General features: G+C 57.3%; 1 protein-coding gene across 4 annotated transcripts; it reads left to right on the plus strand.

Moving 5' to 3' along the window:
- Positions 1-25,448, plus strand: LOC135304609 (actin-binding protein WASF3-like). Of its 4 annotated transcripts, XR_010365914.1 has the most exons (10): positions 1-158; positions 9,988-10,140; positions 12,239-12,373; positions 12,495-12,648; positions 12,883-13,000; positions 13,200-13,375; positions 13,755-14,012; positions 15,241-15,623; positions 16,406-22,091; positions 22,126-25,448. XR_010365914.1 is itself a non-coding variant. In XM_064427212.1 (9 exons), exons 2-9 carry the CDS (start codon positions 10,008-10,010, stop codon positions 16,561-16,563), a joined length of 1,515 nt encoding a protein of 504 aa, XP_064283282.1. In that variant the 5' UTR covers positions 1-158; positions 9,988-10,007; the 3' UTR covers positions 16,564-25,448. The 4 variants fall into 4 exon arrangements, 3 of the variants coding, with proteins under 3 accessions (XP_064283282.1, XP_064283285.1, XP_064283284.1); XM_064427212.1 differs by having other exon boundaries at positions 16,406-25,448; XM_064427215.1 differs by having other exon boundaries at positions 13,200-13,315; positions 16,406-25,448.
- Positions 25,449-25,682: the final 234 nt, after the last annotated feature.

The raw sequence follows: 25,682 nt of genomic DNA on the forward strand, positions 1-25,682 counted from the left end.
TGCGCGGTGCGCGCACTGCGGAGCGGCGCGGGCAGCGCGGGCGGAGCGGGGCGCGGGGCGCGGGCAGCGGCGGGGCGGCCGCGGCCCCGCACGGCCCCGCACGGCCCCGCCGGGACACGGCCCCGCCGGGACACGGCCCGGCCCCCAGCCCCGAGGAGGTGAGCGCAGGGATGCGGGAATGAGGCGGCGCAGGGAGAGCGGGGGGTCCGTGTGCCCGCAGGTGTGTGCGCGCAGCGCGGACAGCCCTCCGCGGGGCACTGCGGGCTTTGCGGCCTTTTGACGGGGCTCTCCCGCATCTTTTCATCCTTTTGGGAGAGCGTCGCTGCGTGGAGGGGATCTCCCACCGCTCGGCATGCTGGCGTGGGGGGTGGGTGATCCTCTGCTGCTTTGCATCTTTCCGGTGAGGCGGGGGGGTTCTTGCGGGGGAGGCGTTCTCCATCCCTTCACATCCCTCCGGTGGGATCCTCCATCCCTTCACATCCCTTCGGGGAGATCCTCCATCCCTTCGGGGGGATCCTCCATCCCTTCGCATCCCTCCGGTGGGATCCTCCATCCCTTCGGTGGGATCCTCCATCCCTTCACATCCCTTCCGTGTGATCCTCTATCCCTTCGATAGGATCCTCCATCCCTTCACATCCCTCCGGTGGGATCCTCCATCCCTCCGGTGGGATCCTCCATCCCTTCACATCCCTCCGGTGGGATCCTCCATCCCTTCACATCCTTTCAGGGGGGTTCTTCCGTCCCTTCGCATCCCTGCGGGGGGAGGGCCGCCCTGCATCCCCGTTTTGCTGCATCCCCCCCAGCTTTGCACCCGGGGGCGGGGGGCTGTCCTCCATCCCCTCGCATCCTTGCTTTGGGAAGGGGCTGTCCAAGCCGCCTCTCATCCCTGCACTTTGCAGCTGTTCGCGGCCGGTGTGGGGGCTCCTCCACGTTCTGCCCCTTTGCCGAAGGGAGGGGAGGGGGCCAGGCTGCTCCGCACGTTGTCTTGGCGGGGGGGGGATCCCGGCAGCGCTCGGCACATTGGCTCCGCGGTGCTCCGGGGCTCTCTGCACCCTTGCGCTGGGGAGGGGGCTGTGTGCTGTCACTTCGCATTCCTGCACGGAGAGGGAGGGGGACCCGGCTGCTCTGCACCTCGCACGGGGGCGGGGAGGGGGCGGGGGGCTTCACCTGCCATCCTGGGGAGGGAGGATCCTTCGTCTTTACATCACTGTGGGGGAAAAGCTGGGCCCACGGCTGCCTGTGCTCCCACAGCCAGCGCAGGGCAGGGCTCATCACCCCCGGCTGGGGAACTGGGGGGGTCCGGGGGGCTCTGCAGGCCGGTGCGAGGCTGGGGACACAGAGGGGACAGCGCTGAGCAGGGCACAACCCGGTGTCACCTGTCATGCATGCCTCCCCACTGCTTCCCATCCTGGTGCCCTCCCAGGGATTCGGAGCCCCGCTGGGTTCAGAGCCCCCCGGTGACCCCCCCAGCCCGGGGCACCCCCGTGGGCACAGCTGCAGGGGGGCTCGGAGCCCCTCAAAGCTGCGGGCCTGGGCCTCCACGCTCGGTGATTCAGCTACTTGCAGGGAGCTTTCATTCTATCGCTTCAAGCCGGAGTTCTTGCTGCCTCGTGGTGGTGGCAGCGCCATGGATTACCTGCGGACTGAGATGCTTTTTCACGGAGTTTGTGGCTGCTCTGTGTGGCCGGCACGGCGGAGCCGGCGGCCGAGGAGGAGAGGGTGGCTCAGCACTGGGATGAGCTCGGGAATGGCAGGATTAATAATTCATCTTCCAAACTTCGGCGTGCCAAGGCACACCCCTCACGCTGCAGCGCAATGCCTGGGTTTTAAAGAGATTGCTGGTATCGTTTTCTTTTTTAAAAAATGGTGTTTGGTGGTATTTGGGTGTGTCGGCAGCTGCCAGGGTGACAGGTCGCAGGGCTCGGTGAGGAGGGCAGGGCGATGGCAGATCAGCCCGGCACAGCCTGCTCTGGCAGGCAGAGGGTTAATGTGCACCGGCTGTGCTGTCGCAAACGCAGAGCAGGAGAAGGGAGAAGGGCTCTTCCCCGGAACGCTGTGATGCACTCAGACCCCAAATGTCCGCTCCCTTTCCCGGGAGCTGAAGCCCACGGAGAAAACTGGAGATGAAGCATATTTTGCTTTGAGCTGTCATCTCCCTTGGCCCAGTTCTGAACCAAAGATGCTCATCCTCCATTTTATGGCGGATGACAAATCAGCCGCCGATGCCAAGATCTTGACAAGTTACGAACAACAGCCCTCGAGCCAGAAGTGTTAAGAAATAAAAAAAGAAAAGCAAGATCGCTTTTTCTTTTTTTTTTCTCCTCCTTTTTTTTTTTTGCAGAGCTGCTCATCCAAAAAGACACCCTCTGAGCTGCACCCTGCGGGAAGAGCCGCGGCATTTCTCCCATCTCTGAGCAGCGAGGCTGCAGCCAGCTCCAGGCTGGCATCTGCCCCCTCTCCCCCACACCCAGTTCTGTAGGGTGCACGTCCAGCACTGGTGGGAGAAGCCAGATGGACGCTCTGGGGAGCACAGGCAGAGCCCAGCCCCGCAGGGAGCAGCCTGGGGCTGGCTGGGAGCGCTCTGCTCGGCGCCTGGAGATGCCAGCCCTGCCTGCGGCTGTTCCCAAAGGCAGCAGCAGCTCTGCAGAAAGCCCCTCGCTGCTGGCCGAGGGTTTCCCCGGTTTATCAAAGCGCCTTCTATGCTGGGGAGAAAAAGGCTGGTTTGTTCAGCAGCGTCCTGCCCGCACAGCCCGGCAGCGAGCGAGGGAGATCCTTCTGGTAATGAGCTGGGCACAAAAGGGAAAAAAAGCTGTCATTGAAGATTTTCCTTTGGTGATGGAGTCATTAAAAACAACACATGATTCCTGGGCCAGCAGGGATCTCTTGCAGCCAGAGCAGGGCTGAGATGTGCGCTGTGTTCCCACAGCCCCTCTGCAGATCAAGGCAGCGCTGCTGCTCCCGGGCGTTCCTCGCACAGGAGCAGCCCAGGGGTGATGGACAACGCTTGTGCATAGCTTCACCCACAGCTTTCCCCCTCCTTTTCCCCTTCAGCATCAGGGTGTTGGGATGGATGTCTCTTTTTTTGCATGGATTTTGCGTGGATATGGATACTCTGATCTGTTTCCACAGCAGAGACAGAGCCAAGGGTGAATGGGGAGGACCTGGAGACATGGCCCTCAGCTCCATGACCAGAGCCAGGGGACACTGAGGGCTCCCCACTTCTGAGAAATCAAACAACAGAACCCAAACTCCATGTTAACTGAACCTCAAGGAAAGCTGCTGCCTGAAAATCCACTTGGCAGATGGGGTTGTTCAGCCTGGAGAAGAGAAGGCTCTGGAGAGGCCTCAGAGCCCCTTCCAGTAGCTAAAGGGAGCTTATCAAAAGGAGGGAAAGGTGTTTTTCAGGGGGAAATAGTGATAGGCCAGTGGGGAATGGTTTTGAACCAAAAGAGGAGAGACTTAAATTAAAATTTAGGAAGAAATTCTTGGCTGTGAGGGTGGGCAGGCCCTGGCACAGGGTGCCCAGAGCAGCTGTGGCTGCCCCTGGATCCCTGGCAGTGCCCAAGGCCAGGCTGGACATTGGAACTTGGAGCAGCCTGGGACAGTGGAAGGTGTTCCTGCCATGGCAGGGGGTGGGATGAGATCATCTTGAAGGTCCCTTCCAACCCAAACCCTCCTGTGATTTACAGCATTTGCTCTCACCTACCCTAAAAGAAACATAATTTAGCTAAAACCCGTCCAGGAGCTGTTTGTTTTAAACCAGACTCACAGCAGGACGAGGTTTCTGTACTGACCCCGGGGTAAGGAGGCAGCTGCTTTTATGGCATCTCCTAAGCAGGGCCGGGGCTGCAGAGCCCAGCCCTCGGCACTGGAGGGGCTTAGAGACAGCCCAGTCAAGTGCTGCTCCTGGAGCTGAAACATTTTACAGCAGAAGGAGGGGGAAAAATCTCCCAAACCAAACCCCCAACGGTGGCATTTACTAATCAAGCTCCCGAGGAATATTTTTAGCTGTGATTTAGCATTGTGTTGCACTTTGCTGTGAAGTGTTTGCTCGCTGGAGCTCCCGGCTCTGCCGTGGTGGAGCTGGCACAGGAGGAACTGCAGAGGGGCTGGGGGACAGGGGGGACAGCAATTCACTGTGGGACACAGGGCACGGATCTGCCTGGCCAGGGAGCTGTGCCCCATGGCCACCCCGACACCACCCTCTCCTCTCCTCTCCTCTCCTCTCCTCTCCTCTCCTCTCCTCTCCTCTCCTCTCCTCTCCTCTCCTCTCCTCTCCTCTCCTCTCCTCTCCTCTCCTCTCCTCTCCTCTCCTCTCCTCTCCTCTCCTCTCCTCTCCTCTCCTCTCCTCTCCTCTCCTCTCCTCTCCTCTCCTCTCCTCTCCTCTCCTCTCCTCTCCTCTCCTCTCCTCTCCTCTCCTCTCCTCTCCTCTCCTCTCCTCTCCTCTCCTCTCCTCTCCTCTCCTCTCCCCCCTTTGGCAGCAGGGTCTGGCTCTTCCCCAGCTCCACCCAAATCTGTTCCTGGCCAGCAGAAAAATCCCTCTGTGCCACCCCGGGCTGAGACCTCTCCACTCATTTCACAGCAAGCCTTGGCCCTGGTTTCCAGCCTCCCTGGGCTGATATCCTGGGATGGGGGACAAAGCCACCATCCCACACCCTGGGGCTTTCAGAGTCCCGGGGTTTTCCCACCTGATGCTTTGCTGACCCCGCAGTGGGGCTGGGATGTTCCCGTGCCCCAGACCATTGGTAAAGGCAGGCTCCTTTGGGATGCAGGGGTTCAAGGAAGGGGCAGGCAGTGGCAGTGCTTCTCCCATGCCCAGCACCCCCAGTGCCACCCTGAGGATTCACTCTCACTGAAGCCTTGCCCTCTGCTTTGTTTGGAGTGAGGGGAATGCTCGGGATCCAGCTGCTTTTAATATATTTAATGAACCTTTGGACAGCAGCTCTGGAGCCATGGTCACCTTCCCAGGGAGCAGTGACATTTGTCATGCTGCTGGTGCTCTCAGGCATTTGGGCTGCCAGCAAATGAAGAAGTGGTGGCAGATGCATTCTGTAAATTAGAGCAGCGAGTCCTTGCGGTGCGGCTCTCGCTCCATTTTGTGGGAGGTAAATCAGCAGATCTGGCCCAGCTCTCCCAGGCAGGCTTTCCCTGCACCACAAAGAGCCACCTGCACAGTTCTTCCTGGCTCAATTTCTCCTGAGACAACAAAACTCCAGCCCCTGCAGGCTCTGCTCTCCCCGTGACCCCCACTGGCAGGAAAGAAGGAGTTTAGGGCCACCTGAGCCAGAGGCTGCCCCCAGCCCTCTGTCCTCTGCAGGTTTGTCCTGTTGCTCTTTGAACCATCCCACGCTGGTTTCCACCACGCTGTGGCAGAGCTCCACAGATCAACACCTCGAGAAGCTGCTGCTTTCACACCTTCCACCTATTTCTGGCTGCTCAGAAGCATCACACACCCCCAGATCCTTCCCAGCCCTCTTCTCTCCCAGATCCATCCTGCCAAACTCCACAAGATGAGCTCCTTCAGGCACCTGCAAGCCTCACTGAGTGCCAACTCTGCCTCTTGTCTTTTCCCTGACTTCACATTCAGGGATTGTGTTGCTCCTTTCACTATTTCAGGACTGCTTTGTGCCTCCCTCCTGCCCCCAGCCCTTCCTCACCCCTCCATTCCAAGGGTTCTGCACCAAAACAGGGTCCTGAGCAGCCACCACAAGATGTGGCACTTCTTGTTTGTTTCATATTCATTACAAACTTTTTTATTCAAGGTTAATAGGTTTTTCAACATTACTCTTGTTTTTTTCTCTACTCTGGCTCCTGGCATCCAACCAAAGATTTGCTGCCTTGCAAAAGCCTCCAGTTCCTGGCAGTGTCTGCTCTTCAGGGCTCAGAAGGACCCCGGGAAGCCCAGATGGGGAAAGAGCTTTGATTGCAAGGGCTGAGCAAACAGACTGCCCCAAAGCTTAGCCTAGAACTGAGCTTAGGGCAGGGCTGACCCCAGCTCCCAGTCTTGAGGGGTTTGCTTCACCACACACACTCACATCCTCCCCAAACCCAAGCTCAGGGCTTGTCCTGGCTGTCTGAAGAGTGAAGGAGGTTTCCCTCCTTCCTGCTGCTCCATGCACCCCTGATCCCCTCAGAAACATCGGAGGTGCCTCATTTGCAGCTGGTGATTGCAGCTTGGGCATCCTTCCCCCCAGTGCTGCCCACCTCTGCCATGGCTCCACTCCCACTCAGGTGTCTCCTGCAGGGATCACCCATGGAAAACAAAGCCCAGAAGTGCTCTCTGCTCCACCACAGCTCAGTGAAGGAAGCTGGGAGCCAGGACTCCTCTCCCTTCTCTCTCATGCCACACCAAGCAGGGCTCCAGGGCTGCAGGTGCCAGGCACTGACCGACCCAAAATCTGCCCCGGGGATTAAGGAGCACCTGGGAGATCTGTGGCCACCAGGCTGTCCCTCCTTGCAGGGCCACCAGAGCACACCTGGTCCTTCAGGCCACTTTGGATCTGCCTGCAGGGCTGTAAGTGACAGCCCAGGGGGACAGAGTGGCTTTGGGGGCAGGGAGGGGATGAGGGCACAGTTATGCACGTGGAAAGCTGTTGCAAATAACGTAAGGAGCAATGGCTGGACACAGAACCCCTTTTTTTGGACTGTCTTACAAAATGAGAGCTGCTTTTCTACCCTGATGGATCCAAGCTGCCAGATGCTGGCGCTGCTGAGGTGAAGGATAACATCTGGAAGGAGCCAGCTGCAGGGGTCAGCCCTGGGCCAGCAGCTGCAAGTCCCAGCCCAGCCTGGTCTGCAGGGACAGGGGCAGCTCTTATTGCCCAGAACTCTGGGACAGCAGGGCTGTCCTCAGTGCTGCCAGCTCTGCGTTTGGGGTGCTGCTGGCAGTTGGTTCCTTGGGGGAAATCAGCATCTTAGGGCACCATAAACAGCTCATTTCTGTCCTCCCCTGCCTCACAGCTCAGCTGGCTGTGATTCCCTCCCAAGCTGCACCACTGGGTTTGGGAAGCAGGTGGGGAGCTGGTGGGTGTCTCCCCTCACCTGTGGCATTTCCCTGTACAGGATTTAGAGCTATTGGCTCTTTCCAGGCACAGGGAAAGCTGCGTGATGGGAGAATCCCCACAGTGCACCTGAAACCTGAACCAGCCCCTGGCTGGTCCCGTTTCTCCTTCCTTCACCCTCCAAGAAATTCCTGCTGAGTTTGTGGCTCCCATTTTCCTCCTGCATCCTGACCCCACTTCCCACTGAGGGCTCCTGGCTTCCTTCCACCCAGGAGAGAGTGAAATCCCATAGGCTTTAATCCATGTAAATGACCCTAGAGCCTGCAGCCAGACCATCCCTGCCCTTGGAAACCTCTTCCTGAAGGTCTGAGGAAAAGATTTTGCCACCCAAAATTACCCCCTTGAAGTGCTGGAAATGACCTGTGACACCAGGAGGAGCAGGAGCAGTGCTGGGCACAGCTCAGCATCCCCTGCTGAGGCTCAGTGCTCAGGGTTTGTGTGCAGCCTCTTGGTGGGTGAGCAAGGTGTGCCAGAGAGGACAGAAATGCAGCTGGCCTCTCTGGGGTCATGTCCAGAGATCTGGACTCGGGACAGGCCTAGGGATGATGACAGGTTTTAGGTGAGCAGTCAGAGCTTTGGTGCTGCTGGTGCAGCAGGTTGAGAGAACTCTTGTCAGGGGAGGCTGCCCGTGGGTTCTGATCCCTCCATTAACTGGGGGGTTGGAAAGCAGATTTTCCTGTGATTTGGTCAAAATTTCCTTTACGGGCTCTCCTTGCATAAAAATGTGCCAAACTCCTCCTTGGTTCCTTCTGCTCTGAGCCTTGTTTGGCCTCTTTGGGGTGAGATTAAAGGGATTTTCCTCCTCCAGGGATGCCCTCCCATGGCACAATCCCAAATGCTGCCATCACACCCCTCACCCACTTTCTGCCTCTCTTCCAATCTGTCCCTGCTGGGAAGTTTCAAACCACAAAATCCCTTTTTTCCCTTCATTCTGCTGCAGGGGGGCTGCGGGCTCAGGTGGCCCCGGTTCCCCCCGGGAATTTGTCCCTGTGCAGGGACAAAGAGCCCCGGGAGGCAGGGCTGTGTCCAGTGGCTGTGGCCCAGAGGGATGCTGAGAATGGCTCTTTGTTCCTGTTCCTAATTGCCGGGCCCAGCAGCTCGTTAAGGGCTCTGCCCCGTGCCCTCCGGTCCTGGGACGTGCCAGGGCTCAGCCTCTGAGGGCAGGTTTGGGGGCACACACCAAACCAGCTTGGAGTGAAGCTGCCTCAGCTCCTTGCTCAGCCTGGGGGGCTCGGGGTGCCCAGGGAGGGGAGGGGGCTGTGCATGGCCGGAGCAAATGCTGGCACACAGGAGCGAACAGCCTGCAGCAATCTCGATTTTGGGGAGGCGGGGGCATCACCACATGGGTGAGCAGTGGCTCTGGGGAGCACGGGGGGACACAGAGCCCCGGCAGCCCTGCGGAGGGCTCAGCGCCCGGTCCCTCCGGGCACAGCGCAGCCCTCGGGAAGGCTCCGGGCTCCTCTCGGGGCGAGCTGGGATTTGCATTTGAAAGCAGCGGAGGAGCTGCTGCCGCTGCTGGGAGCGCTGGCCGGGTGCTGGCAATGGGGAACTGTTCTGTGCAGCGCTGCCGGGGCCAAAAAATGTGAGCTCTGCAGAGCGCTGGGGCAGCAGTACTGGCTGCGCTCACGGCGACCGACGGAAGCTGCTGCTCCCCGCTGCCAGCGTTTTGGGAAAGATGGGGCGGTGGGGATCTGAAACGGGGGGATTCTGCTCTCGGGAATGCTGCTGGTGCTCTCTGGTCCTTATCAGCCCAGACACCAGCTGGGAACTGGCTGAGCCCCGAGGCACCCGTGGCACCCAAGACACCTTGTGTGAGCCTGTGGGGTGGCTGCCTGTCCGTGTCCCTGCCCCAGGGGCTGTGTCCCAATCCCAGGGTCTGTGTCCTAGTCTCAGGATCTATGTCCCCGTCCCAGAGTCTGTCCCAGTCCCAGTCCCAGGGTCTGTGTCCCCATCCCAGTGTCTCTGTCCTAATGCCAGGGTCTCTATTCCAGTCGCAGGGTCTCTATTCCAGTCCCAGGGTCTCTGTTCCAGTCCCAGGGTCTCTGTCCCAGTCCCAGCAGACACCACCATGGATAATAAGTGCTCCTTTTCTGCCTCTTTGCCCAGCCTGTTTCCCACCATTCACCCTTTACACCAGCGGGGTACCCTGTCCCCAGCACCCCACAGCCCAGGGTGCCCCTCCTTCATCCATCCCTGCAGCTTCCATGGGTGCTCTCAGTGGGGATGAGACCTTTGGCCTCCCTACATCTCCTTAAACCCTGTAGAAAACAAACCATCCCCAGTTCAGGGGGGGGACAGTGGAGAAGGGGACACCAGAAATGCTGTGGGGACACCCAGAGATGCTGTGGGGGTGCACACAGGAGCTGTGGGGGCACCCAGGGATGCAGTGGGGGCACACAGGAGTTGTGGGGGCACCCAGAAATGCTGTGGGGGCACACAGGAGCTATGGGGGCACCCAGGGATGCTGTGGGGCCAGGCAGGGAGCTGGGATGAGCTGGCCACAGCAGCTTGTCTCAGTGCAGTGTGTGCACAAATAAAACCCTGGAGAGGCTGCAGTGAGCTGGAAATAATGGCATTACAAGCGCTCCCTCGCTTCTCTTTGGGCTGGACGAGGCTGGTCGGGGCCAGCTGAAGGGCTGCAGCACAGGGCAGCTTGCTCCTGCTTTGAACAGCTCTGGGAAAGGACACAAAGGGTGCCACAAAGGTAGGGACAAAGTCCTCACCTCCACCCTGGCATCTGTGTGCCCACAGCACCCCAAGGATTGCACCCCCAGAGTGATCCATGGAAATCAGTGATCCTTGGAAATTCCTGCTGTACCTGCCGTGTCCCAGCGGGGCAGGAGAACCTCCTGGAGAAGGCTGAGGCGGTGTGGGGGGACAGACACTGGTGGCAGCCGTGTGTTTTGATTTTCCCTTCCTCTCCCAGCAGAGGTGTGAGGGCTCGCCATGCCGCTGGTGAAGAGGAACATCGAGCCCCGGCACCTGTGCCGGGGGGCCCTTCCCGATGGGGTGACGAGTGAGCTGGAGTGTGTCACCAACAGCACGCTGGCTGCCATCATCAAACAGCTGGGCAGCCTCAGTAAGTCCGGGCACAGCCACCTGGTGTGGGACGGCACCGGGGTGGCACCGGGAGGGGGCTGGGATGGCAGTGGGGTGGTGCTGGGATGGCACTGGGATAGCACTGGGAGGGACTGGATAGCACTGGGAGGGTGCTGGGATAGCACTGGGATGGCAATGGATGGCACTGGGTGGGACTGGGATGGCACTGGGATGGTGCTGGGATGGCAATGGGATGGCACTGGGACGGCACTGGGATGGCAATGGGATGTTGCTAGGATGGCACTGGGATAGCACTGGATGGCACTGGAATGGCACTGGGATGGTGCTGGAATGGCACTGAAATGGCATTGGATGGCGCTGGGAAGGGGCTGGGATGGCACTGGGATGATGCTGGGATGGCACTGAAATGGCACTGGAATGGTGCTGGAATGGCACTAGGATGGCAATGGATGGCACTGGGGTGACACAGTCACTCCCACCAGTTTTAAACAGAGAGAAACGGGGGTTGTGTGTGAGCCATGTGCAGACACTCCTGAGTGGGAATTATCCAGCTTGTTGAAAATAGGAGGATGGTCCTACTTTTTAATTTTTAAAAAAATTATTATATATTTATTTATTCATATAATTTTATAGAATTAATAATTTCTAGAATAGATTGTTGTTATTATTAATTATTTTCTATTATATATTTATTATATCTTTTTTTATATATATGTTTGGTTTGGGGGGTTTTAAAATATATATTTTTATATCTATTTATTTATTTTTATATATATATATATGTTTGGGTGTTGGTTGTTTTTTGGGAGTTTTTGTGGGGTTTTTTTGTTTTGTTTTTTTTTTTTTTGCCAAGCTCAAAATGGGGACTTGGTGACATTTTGAGACCCATTTTCCTCCCATAGCTGGTCTGTGCAGTGGGGGATGGAAAGCCTTCAGGAGCCCCTTGCCTCTCCACTTGGCCAGAAATAGGAAGGCCAGCTGAAGATCTAAAATACCCCAAGCTACTCTTTTTTAAAGTTAGAGCTTTTTGAGGAAGAGAGATCTCTATCAAAGGTCTAACCCTCAGCTGTCTCCCTGCCCTGGGACTGATCTCAGCAGGAAAGGGGCAGATGAGAGCACTGCACACACCAGCATGAAGGTTTAATGGGGGCAAACTATTTCATGCTGAATATCCACTTAAAATAGAGAGAGAAGCTGTTCAGGCCCCCCTCTTTCACACACCTCCAGAAGTAGATTCTGCTCTAAAATACTCCCAGAAAAATAAACCCAGGGTGTAGGGAGCTGCTGGAAGTGCAGGGGCTCACACGAGCAGCACCCACGTCTGCTCAGGCTTCCTAGTCCAGGGAAAAGGGAATCAAATGTGACAAGGCTGGTGAGTGCTCTGAGGGGGTTTGAGAGTGCCCTGATCTGGGGAACTGTTTGAGAGGTGGGGTTGGAGGAAACCCTGAGGGTGTGGGGAGATGGGATGGGATGGGATGGGATGGGATGGGATGGGATGGGATGGGATGGGATGGGATGGGATGGGATGGGATGGAATGGAATGGAATGGAATGGAATGGAATGGAATGGAATGGGTGCTGATCCACAGGTATCAGGAATGCTCTGCCAGATACCTCACTCAGCTCCATGACAGGAATAACCCTAATAAAAAGCTAAATAATCCTAAATAAATAACCTTAAATAAATAACCATAAATAAATAAGCTGTTGTAGGGATGCACTGAGAAATGCAGGAAAAGAACTGATAAAGTGAAACAAATTGCAGATCCTCCCTGCTGTGGCACTGTCCCCACTGCCCTGCTCTTGGCTTTCTACCTGGGCTGATTTCCCCAGGTCATGTTGTGTGATTTTTGGTCATTTTTTTGGTTGAACTGTCCTGATGGACCCAGGGGCTCTTTGGGGCACCATGAATGTTCTGTGCCCCAGTGGGTGCTGCTCTCTCTGGAAAGGGGGGCTTGTTTGGGCTCCCCTGCCTCCTTGCATCACTTTGGGAGAGGATGAGGCTCGCTCCCAGAAACCCAAGCTGGGGAGAGCACCCACAGAGCCAGTGTGAGCTCCAGGGATGGGCTGAGCTGGGCGAGCCACCTCTGTGGTGACGGTCGCGTTGTCCCCTGCCAGGCAGGCACGCAGAGGACATCTTTGGAGAGCTGTTCAACGAAGCCAACAGCTTCTACATGAGGATGAACTCACTGCAGGAGAGGGTGGACCTGCTGGTCATCAAGGTGACGCAGCTGGACTCCACTGTGGAGGAAGGTGAGGGGCCAGGGCTGGTCTGGGGTGATGTCCAGACGTGCTCTCAGGACCAGAACCTGCCACGCCGTGCTCGGCGGGCTGAGGCCACCCCTGCATCCCTTGTCCTTCCTGTGCCCCCCAGTTTCACTGCAGGACATCAACATGAGGAAAGCCTTCAAGAGCTCCACGGTGCAGAACCAGCAGGTCGTGTCCCGCAACTCCATCCCCAACCCGGTGATGGAGATGTACCAGCGCTGCGACAAACCCCCGCCCCTCAACATCCTCACGCCCTACAGGTATGGGGCACGGCTCCCCCTGGGGCCCCGAGGGGTCCCTTCCATGAGAAGGAGCAGGAGTGCCCCCGTTTGTGTGCTGTGGGATGCTTGGGATGTGTCCACAGCCCACAGGTGGTGGCTGCTGTGTTGGATGTGTCTGTGGTGGGGCAACAGCTCATGGCCATGGTCATCCCAAAGCCCTTGGGAATGGGAGCAGGGGGTCTTCTCCTGTGGCTGGTAACCCTCTCCCCCCAGGGATGACAAGAAGGATGGCCTCAAATTCTACACCGACCCCTCCTACTTCTTCAACTTATGGAAGGAGAAGATGCTGCAGGCGACAGAAGACAAGAGGAAGGAGAAGCGCAGGCAGAAGGTGGGTGGGGCAGGAGGGGGACCAGGGGGCAGGAGCTGGGGGTGCTCGGGACCTGGGGACAGCCACCTCCTGGTGCACCCTCCGTGCTCCCATTCCCTGCACTGGGTGCATCTCACAGGGCTGGATGACGCTCCCCAGGGGCTGCTCCTGGTCCAGGGAGCTGGGCTGGAGGTGGAGCCGTGGCTTTGTGTCCCCGCAGGAGCAGCGGCTGGTGGAGGACTCCACCCGGGAGGTGAAGAAAGTGAGGAAAGCCCGCAACCGGCGCCTGGAGTGGAACATGATGGCGTATGATAAAGAGTTCCGGCCGGATAACAGGTTCTCACCATCCCCCTATCACATGGCGTCATCGGAAGGATCACTGTCCCCAGATAATAGGCAGGTTCTACCTCCTACACCTTCAGCTCACGGCTCTCCTTTGCTTTGCTCTTCCTCTCCATCGTTGCGGGGGACGTGTTGCCCACAGCAGGGTCGGGGTGCTCAGCTGTTAGCCTGTGGATAGCTGGTGTCCCCAGGGTGTCATCCTGGAGCTCCGGAGGAGCCTTGGCACCGGGATAAAACCGGAGCACTTTCCGTGCTGAGGGAAGAGAGTGGCTCAGCTCTGTTGTGTCCTCCTCCCCTCTGCTCTCACTCTGCTGTCTTGTACATCGGTATTTTCATGGCCTTTTCTTGTTTTGTCGTCTGAACCCCAAAATACTCCCAAACCCTCACCCCGAGCTCCCTCAGGAGTTCAACAGCCGGCTCTCCCTGTGTGCAGGTCCTACGCGTCGGACGCTGCCGACCACTCGTACCCGGCCAGCCCCAACCACCCCGCGCAGCTGCTGGCCCCGGCGGCCCACCTGGCCCCCGCGGAGCACAAGGAGGGGCTGGCGGCCACCAACCCCCCCGAGCACGTGTTCCGGCCGGCCGCGGGCAGCCGGCAGAACAGCCTGACCCGCCTGCAGCAGCCCCACGCCCCGCCGCCCCCCGAGGCCGTCCTCAACGGGCCCAGACCGCACCTCGTCAAGGATTACGGGTAAGGCTTCAGCCCGCGCGCTGCTGGAGGGGTGTCCAAAGGAAGGGGAGCTTGGTGGGGGTCTGACCCCCCGTTTCTGGGCTGATGGGGCAGGGGAGACCTCCCCTGCAGCTTTCATGGTGCATAACTGCTGGTGAGAGGCCAAATCAGTCAGGAGTGCTTTTGGGGTAATGTCATGCCAGATAAGGGGGCAGGGTGGATGGAGGGTTTGCCCCTGGGGTGTTGCCTGCTTTCCACCACTGCATTACCCATAGCCCATCCCACCAGCAGAGCTCCACCACCCTTCTGGCTCTGGGACAGAGCTTTCATTGGGGTTCAGAGCAAACCAAGCCAGAGCGGAGCCAGCTGGGTGCTGGATGGGTGATGGGTGCTGGGATGGGTGATGGATGCTGGATGGGTGATGGGTGCTGGATGGGTGATGGGTGCTGGATGGGTGATGGATGCTGGATGGGTGATTGGGAAATCCTTCATTCAGCAGTGCTCTGGCAGCCAGGGGGGGCAGGTGTGCCCTAGAGGGCATCAGGCCCAGCATCACCAGCCGGGCAAGGCAGGAGATTGTCCTGCTCGCTGGTGGAGGGGTGCCCAAAGGAAGGGGGGCTTGAAGTCTGACCCCTGTTTCTGGGCTGATGGAGCAGGAGAGACCTCCCCTGCAGCTTTCATGGTGCAAAACTGCTGGTGAGATTGTCCTGCTCCATCTGCGCTGGGGCGGCCTCACCTTGAGTACTGGGGGCAATTTGGGTACCACAATATAAAAAAGACATTGAGATATTAGAGAGTGTCCAAAGGAGGACATGAAGATGGTGAAGGGCTTTGAGGAGAAGCCTGTGAGGAATGGTTAAGGACATTGGGCATGTTCATCTGGAGGAGAGTGAGGGGAGACATCATTGCAGTCCACAAATTGCTGAGGGGAAGCGCAGGGGCAGATGCTGATCTCTTCTTTGTGATGATCAGTGACGGGACCTGAGGGAATGACCTGAAGCTGTGTCAGAGGAGGTTTAGGTTGGATATCAGGAAAAGATTCTTCCCTCAGAGGGTCGTGGGGCCCTGAGCTGGCTCCACAGGGAATGGTCCCAGCACCAAACCTGCCGGAGCTCCGGGAGCGTTTGGACAGAGCTCCCAGGGGTGCCCAGGGTGGGCCTGCTGGGACGTTCCGGGAGTGGCCTGGATGACTCGGCCACCCCTGGGCTCTGTGCTTCCCGTGGCGCTGACCCCCGTGCCCCCGTCGCAGCCCGCAGCCGGTGCCCATGGCCGAGTACTTCGTGCCGCCGGCCCCGCCGCCGCCGCCGCCCGTCATCCCTTCGGCGCAGACCGCCTTCGACAGCCCCATCTCGGCTCCCCCCGCGCTGGCCCCCGGCTCGGCCGCGGCCCCGTCCTACGCCCCGTCGCCGCCCCCCGCGCCGCCCGGGCCCTACTCGGCCTCGCCGCCTCAGAGCGGCCCCCTGGGCCCGCCGGTGGCGCCGCCGCCGCCGCCGCCCGGGCCCCCGGCCGTGTCGGCCTCGCCCGCGCACTCCGCCTCGCCGCCCGCGCCCGCCGCCGAGCCGCGCAAGCCGCAGGTCCCGCTGATGCCCATGAGCGACGCCCGCAGCGACCTGCTGGCCGCCATCCGCAGGGGTGAGTGCGGGCACCCCGAGCCCCGGGCAGAGCAGAGCTGGGGGGCACCGGCCGCACCGAGGGCAAGATGAGCGCTCGGTGGCCGCGGGGTGGGTGAGGGTGGCGGGGCCTCGCCGGGGAATAAAGGCAGGGTAGATGTGACCACCATGGCTGGAGGTGGAGTGAAGCCTCAGGGATTGCTGGCGGCTCCCAGCGTGTGGCTTCCTCCCAGGCCGTAGTGGATGATGTGCTCCAAGCTCTCTCGCATTTCCCGTTCCTGCAAATCTCCAGGTCAAATGGTAAATGTAACCTTTCAGAAGGTTCAGTATCTTCAGGCTGAGTGGAAGCAGAGGAGGAGCTTTATTCTATGATACAGCTTTGTAATCATAGATACTCATAAAATCCTAGAATGGTTTGGGATGGAAGGGACCTCAAAGCCCACCACATTCCACCCCCTGCCCTGGGCAGGGACACCTCCCACTGTCCCAGGCTGCTCCAAGCCCTGTCCAACCTGGCCTTGGGCACTGCCAGGGATCCAGGGGCAGCCACAGCTCCTCTGGCAAACCTGTGCCAGGGCCTGCCCACCCTCACAGGGAAGAATTTCTTCCTGACATCCAGTCTGGGCCCGCTCTCTCCCAGTTTACAACCATTCCTTCTTGTCCTATCAGCCCTATCCTATCATCCCATTTAACTTTGTCACCACCAGAGCAGCCACCCTCTTGTCTCAGCCAATACTTTCCAACTGGGGGGGATGCTGCACACTGGGTGCACTCCCCCCTGAAGCCCTCCCCCCTTTCCTGTAGGAATCCAGCTCCGGAAGGTCCAGGAGCAGTGGGAACAAGAGGCCAAGAAAGAGCCCGTGGGCAATGACGTGGCGACCATCCTGTCGCGCCGGATCGCGGTGGAGTACAGCGAGTCCGACGACGACTCCGAGCTGGACGATAACGAGTGGTCGGACTGAGGGCCCCGGGCTGGGCGGGCTCGGGGCTCCAGCTCTGCTCCAGGTGTGTGTGGGCACCTCCAGGTGTGTGTGGGCACCTCCCCAAGGTCGCTGCCGGCGGGAGTGGGCCCCGCTTGGTCAGGAGCTTTGCTTTTACACTATGTCCAAAACCCTTCGGGCAGCAGCAGCAGCAGCAGCACTGGTAGGATACACCTCGGAGGCAGTGAGACCAGAAATTAGCAGCACCTTCACAGTTAATGACTTCCAGAATTCTCTGAAGGCAGGTTAATAGGATTACTCTGGATTTGCACCTGGAGCAAGAGTGGAGACTGGCCCTGAGTGTGCTTTGTGGGAGAAGGGAGCCCCAGAGGCAGCAGTGCTTTTCCAGCTAAATATTAATTGTGATAACGAGAAGCTCCTGGAGAAGAAGCCTTGTTTGCACAGCTGGTGCCACCACGGGAGCCCAGGGGTGGGCTTGGGGACATTGCTGCTGGTGGTTCTGGGGCCAGGCAGCTCCAAAGGCTGTGTGTGGGCAGGAGCCTCCTTCCACCACGTTTAGTAGCAGTCACACCCCTGTGCTGTTGCTCCCTGGAAAATCATGGAATGCTTTGGGTTGGAAGGCACCTTTAAAGCCCATCTAGTCCAACCAGGACTGGGACACCCTCCACCAGACCAGGCAGCATGAGCAGCCTGAGGTGTTGGTGACCTTAGCCTGTATCCACCCTCAGAGCTGGTTTTCTAGGAGCAAAGGGGAAAGGCAAGGCTGCAGTGGCTGGCAGGGAGACCCAGCCTTGTCTGGGCTTGTCCTGCCTTTTCCAGTGAAGGAGTAGAGATGTCCAGGGAGCTCCCACAAGCCCAGCTCTCCTTGGCCTTAGAATGGCACCATTTCAGTGTGATTTGGGAAAAAGTGAATCAGACAATCTGCTGCTTTCAGGTAAACTCTCAACTTGCACTTTGCAGCCCCACAAACTGTGCCTGTACAATTGAGATGAGGCACTGATTCCCCCTACCTGATCCTGCTCCATCCCCTGTCCCAGGTATGGACACTGATGGAGGAGCTGGGTGACCAGCCCCTGTTTCAGCACTGAAAATACCTGCTTTCCCATCAAAACAGAGCGTGACCCGTGCAAGACTTTTCACAAAGCTACAAAGGAGGAGGCACAGAGGAAGGCAGAGCAAAGGGGTGGGAAATACTGGAAATATCACAGGCAATAAAACCTGCAGAGAGCTGGGAGAGGTTCCCCACCTGTGGAAAATGGGCCAGGACAGCTGTGGATTGGCCAGTGTGGTGTCCCCAGACCCCCTCTTGTGTTCCCCTGTATCACGAGTCCCTGAACAGGCAAAGCCTGAGCTATGTGCCCAGTTCTCTTCCCCTCCCAGTGGCCTTGCAGGTGATGGCTGCTTCAGCAGGATTTTGGCTATGTAGAAGCAGCCAGACCTGTAGAAGAGGTGGGAGGGTGTGGAGACCCAAATGCTGATGGTTAAATTCACAAAATCCTAGAATGGTCTGGGATAAAAGGGACCTTAAAGACATCATCTCATTCCACCCCCCTGCCAAGGGCACCTTCCACTAGAGCAGGTTGCTGATTTCCTGGGAAGTGCTGGTGTTGAGCAATGTCCCAAACATCTGCTCATTTGCCCCCAGTGACAAACCCTTCCTGGCCAGGTGTGGTGAACCCTCTGCCCAGCTGCTGGGAAATGCCCCAGGAGCCCTCCCTTCTCCTGAGGGGCACAAAATGGTCTCTTGTCCCTTGGATGTGACACCTTCCACACCCAGGCTGGGAGCTGTGCTGCTGGGTGGGCTTGAGCAGGGGTGCAGAAGGGATTTGGGATGTGGGAGAGGGCAAGGTGAGAAGCAACAGGATACAGGGAATAACTCATCTGCAAAACCCAAGGAGCAGGAGTGACCAGAGGGGCAGGGACACACCGCGCCCTGCAGGTGACCAGGGCATTCCTGGTGCACACTGAGAGCTCTTGATTCTGGTTTTGACCCTCTGAGATGCAGGGAAATGGCTGCAAGAGCTTTTTACAGAGCCCCTGCAGTGCCCAGGACCTGCTTTCCTTGGGAAGGCAGCTGGGGTTTGGCTGGAGCAGGTTCAGAAGGAGGCAGAGTAAAAATTCAGGGCAACAGTTAAGGTGGAGTTTCTGGTGGAGCGTTACTAGCGTAGATAAAATCACAAAACCGTGTGTAAGAGAAGAGAAATTTGGTTTATTTAGGAAGGGTAATAGCCCTTTGTGAGAGAGAGAAAATATCAGGGGCTGGTGGAGCTGCTCTTATCTCTTCCAGAGGTGGAGGGGCTGCAGAGTGGCTCTGGGGACCCAGCAGAGCTGAGGAGCCTGGGGAGGGGCTCAGGGACACAGGGGACATCCCTGGCTCTGTGATGTCCCAGTTCTGCAGAGCTGAGCCAGTCCTGGTGGGAGCTGAGGGCAGCCCAGTGCCCCTGCAGGACCGAGTCCCTTTTCATGCACCAGTTGCTCTGTGTGTCACACGGGGCCGTGCAATTGGGGCAGGGCTCCGTGGCTGTGTGGCAGGTCCTGTCACCTCACAGCACCCCTGCTGGCACTGGCAGCTGCCAGGACTGCTGCCATGACATGGCAAAGTGCTTGACAATCACAGGAAGGCTGGGAGGGACCCTAAAGGTCATTTAGGTCACTCAGGCCACATCTGCACAGCTGGCAGCCCCAGGGGGGGCAGGAAAGGCTCACCCCCATTTCCTCACACCACCAAAGTCCCCAGTGGTGTAAGAGCCCCCATCCCAGCCCGTCCTCAGCCATCCTGCTCTGCTGAGGGAAATCCCTGAGAGCACAAACCCAGCTCACATTCCCAGCTGCAAAGCCAGCAGCACCACGACCTGCCAGCACTGCCAGCTGGTGGGACACATCCCCACCCTCCTCTTCAGGGACCAGAACTGCCATGGGAACCCTTCAGCTCTCTTGGTAGCAGGGGTGGGATCCCCCATCCCCACCCCAGAGAGGTGTCTGGCTGGAGAAGTGCCCTCAGGGGGGTTTGGACACCCATTCCTGGTCTGGCCATGGCACACCCAGCTCCTGCCAACCCTCCCAGCAGCCCCACAGGCAGGGAAGCACCAGGAATCATTCAGGTGGGATTGGACCTGCAGGATTTCCACACTGGAGCATTAAGACCACAGTCCCATGAGAGCCATTCCATCCTCAGTGCCTTCCCTTGAGGGACTCAGCCACGCTCCACCACCTCTCTTTGAGGCAGAATCACCTGCTTTTTGCTCAGGTGACCTTTGCAATCCAACAGAAGTGACACCAATTCCTTGGCTGCTCTGGGTGGTGCTGCTGGGAGTGTGCCACACTAATTAACACTGTCTGTCTGCCCCACATGCTGCACGCTCAGTGGTTTGTACATGTGTGCCTATTTCTGTACATTCCCCCCAAAGTAGGCCATGCTGAGTTACACAACCTGAAATGCTCAAATCCTCATGTGGGCTGATATAAAAGTGAATATTTAAGTATTTTATCTAGCTTGGCAGACATTAAAAAATACAATCCAGGTCACAGATGATTGAATTTCTCCTCTCTCAAGAGTGCCAGAATTGGGCTGAGGAGATTCTCCTGTACATTAAGGTATCGTGTTCCCTGCTGAAATATAGCAGTGGCATTTCATTGCCAAAGGATAATCACAGAGTGCCAAACATTTAATGAGTCCAACTGATCTCCTGAGAGCTCCTCTTTCCATTTTATCTGCTTCCCCCTACTTGCCAATTTATGAGCATAGATTAAAAATAATAAATATGGCTGTCAACAGCAGGGGGAAATATCCTGTGTCCATACAAACGGGGTGGGCTGGAGTCAGTGGAACAGTCAATGAGTAAATCTTGGCTCTGCTTGGAGATGTCAGTGGAAGGCTGTCACCCTTGAGGTCCATCAGGAACCTCTTGGACATCCCAGGTGCATCTGAAAAGGGACTTTAGAGGGAGCCCGGTGCCCGTGGTGCAGCTGTGAAGCCACCCCAGGGTGCAGGAGGTCCTCTCGGGGGGCTGGGGATGGGGGGAGCCCTGCAGAGTTCCCTTTGTGTCTCCCTGCTTTGGGGTGACCACTGCAGCTGGCTGGTGGCTCTCAAAGGATCAGTGGCCTGCAGGAAGAATGGATTGGGCAGTTTCTGGTTTCTAATTCCCCACCCAGGGAGGAGACCTAGGGAGGAGCAATCACCCATCCCACCAGGGCTCCTGCCTTTGCAGCTGTTCCATCTTGGGAAGGTTTTACTCCAGTGGCAAACTTAAGGCTGAACTTGGCTTCTTCACAGAGCTCTTTCCACACAAGAGCCCTCAAATTTCCTCCCAGCCTCTTTTCCACCTCTCTCTCCCTTCCCAACATCCTGGACAGAAGCTTTGCAGACTCCCCTGAGCCTGAGCTAACACCTCAGCTTTAATGACAAAAGGGAGTTTTGCTTGGAGGGAGGCAGGTGGTGGCACTGGAGGTGGCATTTTGGAGGGGGCATTGCAGAGGTCCCCAGCTGGCAGGAATTCTGTGCCACTTCCTTGTGGATGGAGCAGGGATGGCCCTGGGAAGCACTCCCCGTGGTGGGATGCTGGCAAGGGGAGCACAGGCTGTTCCTTTCACCAATATTCCTGTTTTTCCTGTAGCAGTAGTTATTTAGGGGTAAGGTTTTCTCAGCTGGAATGTCACTTTACAGATTAAAAAAAAAATAAAAACAAAAATAAGGGCAAGGAGTCTGTCCTGAGGAGTTTACAGTCTACAGCAAAGACCATGTAACCTGCACTGCACTTTAGAAGCCTCAAATGCTCACTCACCCATGAATTTCCCCTCCACTGGGCAGCAGCCCCCTGAGGGCAGTTGTCCCTTCCTTAGTAACCCCTGGCCAGCCCCAGCCATGTCCCTGCTGGTGACAGAGCCCCCGGGGCTCTCCTGCCCCAGTCCCCATGCAGAAGTGCCTGAGCAAAGCCCAGGAGAGCCGAGCCCTGCTGGGTTTGTCCCTGTGCCCCTGGGGGCCTTTCCCTGTTGTGCTCCCTGGGACGACCACGGCTGGGCTGGGAGTGGTGCCTGGAGCACCCCTGAGTGACCCTCAGGGCTGTCACCAACCCTGGGACAGCCTCTGGAAAACCTCCTCTTCCAGACATTCACAACCCAAACCCAGACTTTGAAGTGGTTCCATCTTTTTGAGAGTCAAAGGGGTTGTTTTTCTGTGTCAATCTGATTTTTCTTGGACAAACGCCAGGGTTTTTAGGCTCGCTCTGTGCAGCTCCACCTCCTCCAGGTGAAAAATGTGCCTGTATTTTGGTGGTGGAGGGAATAAAAAACCCAAACCAAACCCCGGAGTTAAGGACTTCAGGGAGGAGGTGTTTGCCTCAAAACCTTCAGAGCTGTGCCCACAGGCAGGGTGGGACACGAGGATGTCCCCAGGGTGCTGTCACCACCCTGGTGCTGTCACCAGGCTGGGGCAGAGCCTGCAGCAAGGGCTGGGCTCCTGCAGAGGGAAACCCCAGGCAGGAGCTGCATGGACAACGTCCCCTGAGGGCAGAGCTGATGTGACAGGACCCAAAGTGGTGTCTGAATTAGAGGCTGACAGGACCCAAAGTGGTGTCTGAATTACAGGCTGACAGGACCCAAAGTGGTGTCTGAATTACAGGCTGACAGGACCCTGAGGCCACCACAGCAGCACTGCTGCTTCACCCTCCCCCTGGGCATCCTCCGGCAGGGATCTTCCCAACCTCTCCCTCCTCCCAGGAGCAGGATTAAAGCTCTTGCTGGTTGTTGTGAGCCCCAGTGGTGTGCAAGGAGCCTTTCCCTGCATGCTGCTACTGCTCAGTGGTAATTCCAGCTCTTGGTTCTGTATGAGCTTAAGAGTGCAGAGACGAAATAAAAAGGCAGAAAGGAACCAGCCCAGCGTTTCAGGTTGGTGATGCTCACATCAGCCTGCACAGGAGAAACCTCAGTCAGGTGAAACCCTGTGCCAAGCCACCAAGGGCAGCAAAGAGGGGCTAAATCTGTTCTGCAGGTCAGTGTGGGACTGAGCTGTGGCAGGAAGGAGCTGAGCCAGGTCTCAGGAAAGTTTCTGGAGGTGAGGATGGAGAAACTCAGGTCACAGGGGCTCTGCCATGGCTTTGAGAGGCCAGAGGGAAGCTCTGGCCTTGTGTGCAGCCAGGGAGTGCTGGGGGTGCCCACAGGGCCTTTCTGGTTTGTAATTCTCCCTCATCCCTCCCTGGGGCTCTGTCCCCCCAAGGGTGGGTTACAGCCCCAGGGCAGCTGCTTCTGCTCCCCCTTGGTTTTGGTGCTGAGCCTGAAGGAGAATAAAGATAAAATGTGCTGCAGAACCAGCACTGAGAGGGAAGGGTGTGAGCTCCCAGCTGCTTCTGCTGTATTTCAATGGTTAGAAGGCAGCAGCTCCTCTGGACCATCCATCATCCACAGACTGTAGTGAGTAAACCATCAAGGTGGACAATTTAACATTTACCCTTTAACTGGGGGTAGCTCAGTTGAGAAATCTAAAAATAAAATGTAAAAAAAAAATCTAAAAATAAGCAAACAAAAAAAACCCTAAAAACCAACAACCCACCCACAAAACAAAAAAAGCAAACAAACAGCTCACATGTGATTTCCAGAAGGATAAACTGTTCCCTTTCCATCCCTCAGACCTAGAGGGAAGGTCAGACACAGCAACACTTCCCAGTCAGTCAGCAACAGAATGAAGCAGGTGCCACCAGGAGCACTTCCAAAAACCCCAGGAAACTGGTGTTTAAGGAAAAGCAATAATCACATCACCCCAAGGCAGCAAGGAGAGGGTTTCCTGCCACTACAGGAGGTGCTTTCACCCCTGGAGGCCCCTCCCCAGCTCAAGAGTTTCAAATCCCATTGATTTTCACCTCTCACTGGTGCTGGTGCCATCCTGGTGCCTTGGCTGGGATTGCTCACTCCATGGAAAATCACTTCTTGCCATGGAAAAACCACAGAAGTCTTGTGTTAGAGAGGGAGAGGACGTGGGGCCAAGGGCACTCTTGTGCTGCCCGTGGAGAGCTGCTGGTGATTTCCTCCTGGCAGCAGGAGCAGCTCAGGCAGAGCCCTGCCAGGGCTCCAAAATTCACAGCCATGAGCATCAGCACCCCCCTCACTGCTCCCCCTCCAAATTCAATTTTACACTGAGATGTTCCAGCTCTGTCTGTAGCTCTGGCTGGTTTTCCACAAATGGGGCTGCTCTTTCTGGTGTTTTTTTGTCTCAGGTCAGAGCAGAGCAGGTAAAGAAAGCAAATCCCAGACTCCCAGAACTGTTTGGATTTCCAGTCTGGTTTCCACCCCCTGCCAGAGCAGGGACACCTTCCAGGAGACCAAGTCCAGCCCCACCTGCTCAAATGCCCACAAATTTAAAAAACCTTTTTCTTCAAAATGCATTTTCAGGGCCTTTTGGGGTTGATGGCTCCTCACCTTAACAGACTTCCTTAATTTTGGGGCTGCCTGACTTGCTGGGGGGATCTGAAGCAGGGTGTGAGTTTGGGGTGACGCTGGGCTGTGCTGGCACCTTCCTCCCTCTGCCTCCAGCCACACAGAGGGCTGGCATCCAGAATTGCTGCTGGGAGCACCACGGGGCCAGGGCAGCTCCTGGTGACACAAGTGCCTTTCCTGGGGGTCCCTGTGGCCCTGCCAGGGAGCCTCCTGGGCTGGGGGGGGCAGAGCTCAGCTGGGTGGACACCTGGAGCTGCCCAGAGCCCGGGGATCCTCTGGGATCCCTCCTTCCCCAGGAGTGTCTCGGGGAGCAGTTTTCACCCCGCTCTTGGCCAGCCCCAGGAGCTGCTGCAGCAGCCTGGAGGCATGGGGACAGTCCCCAGGGGACGTGGGAGGTGTGGGGAGGGGACAGACCCTGTCACCCCTGTGCTGTGGGACGTGCACCTGCTGTGGGTGGCTGCTGCCATGGGGCAAGCCTTCAGGAGAGCCTTCCTCCTCCTCCTCCTCCTCCTGCTGCTGCTGGTGTCCAGCCTGGGGCAGCAGGTCAGGAGCCATCTCCTTCCAGCTGCCATCCCCTCTGGAGCCAGCAGGAGCCCTGACACCTCTGGGGGAGGCCAGCTGCTGTAGCAGAGTTATTTTGGAGGGAATGGAAGGCGGGTGAGCATCATCTCCTGAGCCCTGCAGATCAAGGCACCTCAGCCCCCAAACCCCTCTGCACCACCCAGGCTCTGAGCTCAGAAAACCTCCTGGAGCACTGGGGCACCCATCCTCCCAAAACTGAGCATACAGGAGCAGCCAGCTCCAGGTGGGCATTTCAAAAGCAGTTTTCTCTGCTTTTGGCACCAGCTGGTCACACGCAGAGCCCAGAGACAGAGCTGGGGCTGCTCTTTGTGGGGGCTGGCCCCAGCTGTGCAGGGGTGGCACAGAGGGGACAGGGACACCTCGGCATCCCAACGTTCCTCAAAAGGCTCCTTTTTTAATCACAGCAGAAGAATTACTCTGTCTCCTTAGATTTGCCACCTGGTAGGAGGAGCTGATGCAGGACAGGCACCTTCCCAAGGGAGGGTGGCCCATTCCAGGCCATGAGAGGCTCCCATTGCTCCAAGGCTGAGTTGAGGAAGGAGATTTCGCTGTCTGTGGGGTCTGTAACCGTGTGCCCTTAGTCAGTAGGTGAGTAGATGTTGCTGCCCGTATCTATCTCCCCTACCCAGTTGCTACGTGTGAACAAGTGTATTTCTCCCCAGTGTTGTGGGTTCTGCCTGTGGTGACACGAGGATGGAAAGGCAGGGATGACCTCGAGCTTCCTTCTGTACAGGGTAGAGAGGAAACCTGGATCGGTCCGAGGCACCGCTTGTAACTACATTTGTTCAAGAAATGTCATCTTAACCCCAAACTGTTGACACTTTATGCATGTGCTAATTAAATTTAAAATTTAAAAAAAAAAGGAAAAGAATTAATAAAGATTTTAAGAGGTTACAGTAGATTTGGGTTTGGCTTTTTGTCGGCTTGTGCTTTGCTGTGAGTTAATCAGCCCTCTGATGCTCCCTGCTCTGTTCGAGGCCGGGGCATGGAAGGAGCAGCAGAAAGCTGTGATCTCTCTAAAAACCCTCATTTGGAGAATCAAGCCCTCAAAGATCAGTTAATTCCCCAGGGTGTTTAATCCCTGACTGCCTGGGCAATCAGAGGGCAGGGGAAGCTCTGTCTGTGCTTGGAGG

This window comes from Passer domesticus, chromosome 7 (assembly GCF_036417665.1).
Source record: "Passer domesticus isolate bPasDom1 chromosome 7, bPasDom1.hap1, whole genome shotgun sequence".
Lineage (NCBI taxonomy): Eukaryota > Metazoa > Chordata > Aves > Passeriformes > Passeridae > Passer > Passer domesticus.